At 47.6% G+C, this 9,025-nt stretch overlaps 1 protein-coding gene across 1 annotated transcript in view; it reads left to right on the forward strand.

Annotated features, from left to right (window-relative positions):
* The window catches only part of LOC311114191 (disco-interacting protein 2 homolog C-like), a gene marked incomplete at both ends in the record, with an annotated part of 42,167 nt that extends 33,170 nt beyond the window's left edge, over nt 1-8,997 (forward strand). The window contains 11 exons of the mRNA XM_084189463.1: nt 703-814; nt 1,106-1,215; nt 1,611-1,741; nt 1,895-2,063; nt 7,336-7,506; nt 7,631-7,692; nt 7,775-7,832; nt 8,023-8,126; nt 8,278-8,391; nt 8,656-8,769; nt 8,884-8,997. Of these exons, the coding sequence (XP_084045589.1) occupies nt 703-814; nt 1,106-1,215; nt 1,611-1,741; nt 1,895-2,063; nt 7,336-7,506; nt 7,631-7,692; nt 7,775-7,832; nt 8,023-8,126; nt 8,278-8,391; nt 8,656-8,769; nt 8,884-8,997 (1,259 nt within the window). The remainder of the gene's footprint in view (nt 1-702; nt 815-1,105; nt 1,216-1,610; nt 1,742-1,894; nt 2,064-7,335; nt 7,507-7,630; nt 7,693-7,774; nt 7,833-8,022; nt 8,127-8,277; nt 8,392-8,655; nt 8,770-8,883) is intronic.
* Between the last annotated feature and the right edge of the window lie 28 nt (nt 8,998-9,025).

A 9,025-nucleotide genomic window follows, 5' to 3' on the forward strand; every position in this document is an offset into this window, starting at 1 on the left:
TCTCTCCCTTCACCTATCTCTCTCTCCCTTCATCTATCTCTCTCTCTCCCTTCATCTCTCTCTCTCTATCTCTCTCTCTCTCTCTCGTTCATCTATCTCTCTCTCTCCCTTCATCTCTCTCTCTCTATCTCTCTCTCTCTCTCCGTTCATCTATCTCTCTCTCTCTCCCTTCATCTCTCTCTCTCGCTCTCTCCATTCATCTATCTCTCTCTCTCCCTTCACCTATCTCTCTCTCCCTTCATCTCTCTCTCTCTCTCCCTTCATCTATCTCTCTCTCTCCCTTCACCTATCTCTCTCTCCCTTCATCTATCTCTCTCTCCCTTCATCTATCTCTCTCTCTCTCTCCCTTCATTTCTCTCTCTCGCTCTCTCCATTCATCTATCTCTCTCTCTCCCTTCATCTCTCTCTCTCACTCTCTCCATTAATCTATCTCTCTCTCTCCCTTCATCTCTCTCTCTCTCTTCCTTCATCTATCTCTCTCCCTTCATCTCTCTCTCTCTCTCTCTCTCCCTTCATCTATCTATCTCTCTCTCTCCCTTCATTTCTCTCTCTCGCTCTCTCCATTCATCTATCTCTCTCTCTCCCTTCATCTCTCTCTCTCACTCTCTCCATTAATCTATCTCTCTCTCTCCCTTCATCTCTCTCTCTCTCTTCCTTCATCTATCTCTCTCCCTTCATCTCTCTCTCTCTCTCTCCCTCCAGGTCAGTCGTTCGGCCTGTGTGATGACCACAGCGGTCATCTGTAAGCTGCTGCGGTCTAAGGAGGCGGTCGCCACAGTGGACATCAGGAACTGGCCTCCCGTCCTGGACACAGGTCAGCCCTGACCACATGTTCTAGATCTATCAGGCTGTTAGCTGGATGTTTGTACTGTATCTGTCAGGCTGTTAGCTGGATGTTTGTACTGTATCTGTCAGGCTGTTAGTTGGATGTTTGTACTGTATCTGTCAGGCTGTTAGCTGGATGTTTGTACTGTATCTGTCAGGCTGTTAGCTGGATGTTTGTACTGTATCTGTCAGGCTGTTAGCTGGATGTTTGTACTGTATCTGTCAGACTGTTAGATGGATGTTTGTATTGGTGTATAACTGAATATTATTGTGTTATCAGATGACCTGCCAAAGAAGAAGCCTCCAGCGCTGCATAAGCCCTGTAACCCTGAAGCCCTGGCCTACCTGGACTTCAGTGTGTCCACTACTGGCATGCTGGCTGGAGTACAGGTAACATTAACCCCTAACTTCTGACCCCTAACCTCTGTTCTGACCTTTAACCCTACCTGGACTTCAGTGTGTCCACTACTGGCATGCTGGCTGGAGTACAGGTAACATTAACCCCTAACTTCTGACCCCTAACCTCTGTTCTGACCTTTAACCCTACCTGGACTTCAGTGTGTCCACTACTGGCATGCTGGCTGGACTACAGGTAACATTAAGCCCTAACCTCTGACCTTCATCCCTGCCTCTTATCCCCTGCTATGCCTAGTGGCTAACATGGGTCATCTGTGTGTGTGTGTGTGTGTGTGTGTGTGTGTGTGTGTGTGTGTGTGTGTGTGTGTGTGTGTGTGTGTGTGTGTGTGTGTGTGTGTGTGTGTGTGTGTGTGTGTGTGTGTGTGTAGATGTCCCATAATGCGGTGGGAGCGTTCTGTCGGTCGGTGAAGCTGCAGTGTGAACTGTATCCCTCCAGAGAGGTAGCCATCTGTCTCGACCCCTACTGCGGCCTGGGCTTCGTCCTCTGGTGTCTCTGCAGGTACACACACACACCGTAACACACACACACACACACCGTGACATACACACATGCACAGAGGCACGCATGCACGAACACACACACACCAAATCAACAACTGTTTCAATGTCCAACAACTGCATTCCCTTTCTAACCTCTTAACTCTCTCTCCAGTGTATACAGTGGCCATCAGTCGATCCTGATCCCTCCAGTAGAGTTGGAGTCTAACCCAGCCCTGTGGCTGCTAGCTGTCAGCCAGCTCCGAGTCAGAGACACCTTCTGTTCCTACAGCGTCATGGAGCTCTGCACTAAAGGACTGGGCCTGCAGACAGAGGCACTGAAGGTACACACACACTAGAGTTCTCATCGTACACGCACTAGAGTTCTCATCGTACACACAAACTAGAGTTCTCATCATACACACACACTAGAGTTGTCATCATATACACACTAGAGTTGTCATCATACACACACTAGAGTTCTCATCGTACACACACTAGAGTTCTCATCGTACACACACTAGAGTTCTCATCGTACACACACTAGAGTTCTCATCGTACACACACTAGAGTTCTCATCGTACACACACTAGAGTTCTCATCGTACACATACTAGAGTTCTCATCGTACACACACTAGAGTTCTCATCGTACACACACTAAAGTTCTCATCGTACACACACTAGAGTTCTCATCGTACACACACTAGAGTTCTCATCGTACACACACTAGAGTTCTCATCGTACACACACTAGAGTTCTCATCGTACACACACACACACTAGAGTTCTCATCGTATACACACTAGAGTTCTCATCGTACACACACTAGAGTTCTCATCGTACACACACTAGAGTTCTCATCGTACACACACACACTAGAGTTCTCATCGTATACACACTAGAGTTCTCATCGTACACACACTAGAGTTCTCATCGTACACACACTAGAGTTCTCATCGTACACACACTAGAGTTCTCATCGTACACACACTAGAGTTCTCATCGTATACACACTAGAGTTCTCATCGTATACACACTAGAGTTCTCATCGTACACACACACTAGAGTTCTCATCGTACACACGCTAGTTCTCATCATACACACTAGAGTTCTCATTGTACACACACTAGAGTTCTCATCGTACACACGCTAGTTCTCATCATACACACTAGAGTTCTCATTGTACACACACTAGAGTTCTCATCGTACACACGCTAGTTCTCATCATACACACTAGAGTTCTCATTGTACACACACTAGAGTTCTCATCGTACACACACACTAGAGTTCTCATCGTACACACGCTAGTTCTCATCATACACACTAGAGTTCTCATTGTACACACACTAGAGTTCTCATCGTACACACGCTAGTTCTCATCATACACACTAGAGTTCTCATTGTACACACACTAGAGTTCTCATCGTACACACACTAGAGTTCTCATCATACACACACTAGAGTTCTCATCGTACACACACTAGAGTTCTCATCGTACACACACACTAGAGTTCTCATCGTACACACACACTAGAGTTGTCATCGTATACACACTAGAGTTCTCATCGTACACACACTAGAGTTCTCATCGTACACACACTAGAGTTCTCATCGTACACACACTAGAGTTCTCATCGTATGCACACTAGAGTTCTCATCGTACACACACTAGAGTTCTCATCGTATACACACTAGAGTTCTCATCGTACACACACTAGAGTTCTCATCGTACACACACTCGAGTTCTCATCGTACACACACTAGAGTTCTCATCGTACACACACTAGAGTTCTCATCGTACACACACTAGAGTTCTCATCGTACACACACTATAGTTCTCATCGTACACACACTAGAGTTCTCATCGTATACACACTAGAGTTCTCATCGTACACACACTAGAGTTCTCATCGTATACACACTAGAGTTCTCATCGTACACACACTAGAGTTCTCATCGTACACACACTCGAGTTCTCATCGTACACACACTAGAGTTCTCATCGTACACACACTAGAGTTCTCATCGTACACACACTAGAGTTCTCATCGTACACACACTATAGTTCTCATCGTACACACACTAGAGTTCTCATCGTACACACACTAGAGTTCTCATCGTACACACACTAGAGTTCTCATCGTACACACACTAGAGTTCTCATCGTACACACACTAGAGTTCTCATCGTGCACACACTAGAGTTATCATCGTACACATACTAGAGTTCTCATCGTACACACACAAGAGTTCTCGTCTTGCCTGAAAATTCGCCCAGTCTTACCGAAGCCCCATTGAGCTGAAGCCCAGGCCCAGTCTGTCATCACAGAAATGTGCCCGAATGCGAAAAAAAAGCCTGATTTCTAGAAAAAAGTATATTGATTTAAACTGGTGTTGAGAACAATGCGGCGGAGGCGGGCGGCAGCAAAGTGAGGAGACGAGGAAACATTTGTTGTCTTAGAAAAGCACAGAGAGAGGAAAACTCAGTTATGATCAACTGAATGATGACAATATCGGAATAAACGCAATTGAAGGCATGTATCAAATTGTTGCTTATACTGAAACTCCCAAAGTCACATCCAACCGTTATACTAATTTAAAGCAATAGCCGTGTGTGGTCAATGATCATTTCAGCGCCATTTTGATTGGGACAGCGCCATCGCACTGCTTTAAGACAAGCGTGGGGACTCGTCTTGATAAATCAATCAATGTCAAATTTGTGTTTTCACTGAATCTCCGTTTGGATATTTGGTAACAGTTAGGCTGGGGAAATGCTAGCTAAATTAAGGTGAGTGCTCATGATCATCTTTATTCCAGTTTGCTCATATATTAGCTGATCAGAACATTTTGCTAGCATGTTATGTAACTTAACAAATGAATTTTGCTCTTCACTCACGTAGTAGCCTGTCCAACTGCCGACCAAAAGTCTGATTATCAATCAATGTGATTTTGTTTCACTGTATATCCATCCATCTGTATATTTGGTTAGGCTGATTGATCTCTGGCTGGGTGAATACGTGGAGGAGGTATCATTCATCTATTTGTTTGCTCATCTGTCACTGATCAGAAACATTTAACATGTGATAATGTAGCCTAAATCAAGTGTATTATTTTGCTCTTGAGTCACGTATAGGCTATAGTAGTCATATATAATCTATCCACCATCGGGCAGTGAGAGCGCGCCCTGTTCTAACGTAACTTACTTCATTATAATCAGTCAATCATTCATTCATGTCATTACACAGCATATGAGTCATTCATGCCTTTAAATATAATCAAGCATTTTATTTTGACAATGAAAGAACAAAGGGAGCCTTGAATAATGAATCAATAGTCCTAAATAAATAACTAGATTTTCTGTCAAACACCCATTTGAATAATGGCTCAAAAGCCCTGTGTTTTGAATGCATGTTTTAATTCCGAAATTACATTTGGATCAGTTATGGGTCTACTTTCAAAGGTCCAGCAAAGGCACATTAGCAGGGCAGTCATTATAGGGTACTTTTCATTTGGATGTATCTGCCTTAACAGATGACATTGGAATATGTGCTTCTCCTGATTCTGAGATGTGCTGCCTGTTTGGTCTTGTGGATCATCATTCGCCTGAGTGCACTTTAGTCTATTCGTATCACAATTTGAAAAATTTCAATGATCAGAAAAATAAGTTTCATCATGACCACTAATTTCTCTGGCCCAGCCAATATTGGAATGGTGGCGCTGCTAGTATCTGCTACTGAGACAGAGAGCAGCAGTAAAAGGTGCGCAGACAGACAGTTTTTATTTTGTAACACGGCAATCCTGAAACCCGCCCGGCACAAATCAATTCAGAGACTTTGAGGCCCGGACTGGCCGTCGGGCCCCATCGGGTTCGGGCTGAGAATGAGAACTCTTACACACATCCACAAACACACACAGTTCACATGCAGGGAGAACTAAATCAAGTGCTCGTTGTAATGTCTTTGAATTGACTCAGTAAACCGCGTGTTTGTGGCCTGAGGTGTTGTCTGATTGGTTGCTGATGGACAGACTGAGTTTATTTGAAGAGATTAACTTTCGCCATGGAAATCGCCATGGAAACTGGAAGCTGACTCACTGAGACACACACAGGGAACAGATCCAGGAACAAACAGCAGCTTTATATAGTCGTCAGTAGGATGAGGGTGGATGAGAGGGTGGATGGGGGTGGGATGAGGGAGGATTAGGGAGGATGAGAGGGAGGATGAGGGAGGATGTGGGAGGATTAGGGAGGATGAGAGGGAGGATGAGGGAGGATGAGAGGGAGGATGGGGGTGGGATGAGGGAGGATTAGGGAGGATGAGAGGGAGGATGAGGGAGGATGTGGGAGGATTAGGGAGGATGAGAGGGAGGATGAGGGAGGATGAGAGGGAGGATGAGAGGGGGGATGAGGGAGGATGAGAGGGAGGATGAGGGAGGATGAGAGGGTAGATGGGGGTGGGATGAGGGAGGATGAGAGGGAGGATGAGAGGGAGGATGATGGAGGATGAGAGGGAGGATGAGGGAGGATGAGAGGGAGGATGGGGGTGGGATGTGGGAGGATTAGGGAGGATGAGAGGGAGGATGAGGGAGGATGAGAGGGAGGATGAGGGAGGATGAGGGAGGATGAGAGGGAGGATGTGGGAGGATGTGGGAGGATTAGGGAGGATGAGAGGGAGGATGAGGGAGGATGAGAGGGTAGATGGGGGTGGGATGAGGGAGGATGAGAGGGAGGATGAGAGGGAGGATGATGGAGGATGAGAGGGAGGATGAGGGAGGATGAGGGAGGATGAGAGGGAGGATGTGGGAGGATGTGGGAGGATTAGGGAGGATGAGAGGGAGGATGAGGGAGGATGAGAGGGTAGATGGGGGTGGGATGAGGGAGGATGAGAGGGAGGATGAGAGGGAGGATGATGGAGGATGAGAGGGAGGATGAGGGAGGATGAGGGAGGATGAGAGGGAGGATGGGGGTGGGATGTGGGAGGATTAGGGAGGATGAGAGGGAGGATGAGGGAGGATGAGAGGAGGATGAGGGAGGATGAGGGAGGATGAGAGGGAGGATGTGGGAGGATGTGGGAGGATTAGGGAGGATGAGAGGGAGGATGAGGGAGGATGAGAGGGTAGATGGGGGTGGGATGAGGGAGGATGAGAGGGAGGATGAGAGGGAGGATGATGGAGGATGAGAGGGAGGATGAGGGAGGATGAGGGAGGATGAGAGGGAGGATGTGGGAGGATGTGGGATGAGAGGGAGGATGAGGGAGGATGTGGGAGGATTAGGGAGGATGAGAGGGAGGATGAGGGAGGATGAGGAGGATGAGAGGGAGGATGAGGGAGGATGAGAGGGGGGATGAGGGAGGATGAGGGAGGATGAGAGGGAGGATGAGGGAGGATGAGAGGGAGGATGAGAGGGGGGATGAGGGAGGATGAGGGAGGATGAGAGGGAGAATGAGAGGGGGGATGAGGGAGGATGGGGGAGGATGAGGGAGGATGAGAGGGAGAATGAGGGAGGATGAGGGAGGATGGGGGAGGATGAGGGAGGATGGGGTAGGATGAGAGGGAGGTAAAGATTGAAATGTTGTGTACCCCTCTTCTCTTCCCCCTCTCTCCTCCTTTCCCTCTCCAGGCGCGGGGTCTGGATCTGTCCCGTGTGAGGGCGTGTGTTGTGGTAGCAGAGGAGAGACCCAGGATGTCTCTAACACACTCCTTCTCCAAGCTGTTTAAAGACCTGGGCCTGCACCCCCGATCTGTCAGCACAGCATTCGGCTGTAGGGTCAACCTGGCTATCTGTCTGCAGGTGTGTGTGTGTGTGTGTGTGTGTGTGTGTGTGTGTGTGTGTGTGTGTGTGTGTGTGTGTGCGTGCGTGTGCGCGTGCGCGCGAGAGAAATAATATGGTCACTCTGTGCTGTGATTGGTTACAGGGCACCTCCGGACCAGACCCTACTACAGTGTACGTGGACATGAGAGCTCTGCGACATGATAGGTATGTCTGCCTGTCAATCACAGCAACAACCAATCAGATCAACCAATTAACTTGCATAACAGTGTGTATGTTTGTCTCTCAGGGTGCGGTTGGTGGAGAGAGGTTCTCCTCACAGTCTCCCTCTCATGGAGTCAGGAAAGGTGGGTCTTGTGTTATGTTTTAACATTTAGCATCAGAAAGTTTCATGACTGTAGAGTACTAAGACTCAGTAAGACTCATCTTCTAGATCTCCTGACTGTCTGGTTCAGTAAGACAGCTTCTAGAGCTCCTGACTGTCTGGTTCAGTAAGACAGCTTCTAGAGCTCCTGACTGTGTGGTTCAGTAAGACAGCTTCTAGAGCTCCTGACTGTGTGGTTCAGTAAGACTCAGCTTCTAGAGCTCCTGACTGTGTGGTTCAGTAAGACAGCTTCTAGAGCTCCTGACTGTGTGGTTCAGTAAGACTCAGCTTCTAGAGCTCCTGACTGTCTGGTTCAGTAAGACAGCTTCTAGAGCTCCTGACTGTGTGGTTCAGTAAGACAGCTTCTAGAGCTCCTGACTGTCTGGTTCAGTAAGACAGCTTCTAGAGCTCCTGACTGTGTGGTTCAGTAAGACTCAGCTTCTAGAGCTCCTGACTGTGTGGTTCAGTAAGACTCAGCTTCTAGAGCTCCTGACTGTCTGGTTCAGTAAGACAGCTTCTAGAGCTCCTGACTGTGTGGTTCAGTAAGACTCAGCTTCTAGAGCTCCTGACTGTGTGGTTCAGTAAGACAGCTTCTAGAGCTCCTGACTGTCTGGTTCAGTAAGACAGCTTCTAGAGCTCCTGACTGTGTGGTTCAGTAAGACAGCTTCTAGAGCTCCTGACTGTGTGGTTCAGTAAGACTCAGCTTCTAGAGCTCCTGACTGTGTGGTTCAGTAAGACAGCTTCTAGAGCTCCTGACTGTGTGGTTCAGTAAGACAGCTTCTAGAGCTCCTGACTGTGTGGTTCAGTAAGACTCAGCTTCTAGAGCTCCTGACTGTGTGGTTCAGTAAGACTCAGCTTCTAGAGCTCCTGACTGTGTGGTTCAGTAAGACAGCTTCTAGAGCTCCTGACTGTGTGGTTCAGTAAGACAGCTTCTAGAGCTCCTGACTGTGTGGTTCAGTAAGACAGCTTCTAGAGCTCCTGACTGTGTGGTTCAGTAAGACTCAGCTTCTAGAGCTCCTCACTGTGTGGTTCAGTAAGACTCAGCTTCTAGAGCTCCTGACTGTGTGGTTCAGTAAGACTCAGCTTCTAGAGCTCCTGACTGTGTGGTTCAGTAAGACAGCTTCTAGAGCTCCTGACTGTGTGGTTCAGTAAGACAGCTTCTAGAGCTCCTGACTG

This window comes from Coregonus lavaretus (assembly GCF_964263955.1).
Source record: "Coregonus lavaretus genome assembly, contig: HAP1_SCAFFOLD_2787, whole genome shotgun sequence".
NCBI lineage: Eukaryota > Metazoa > Chordata > Actinopteri > Salmoniformes > Salmonidae > Coregonus > Coregonus lavaretus.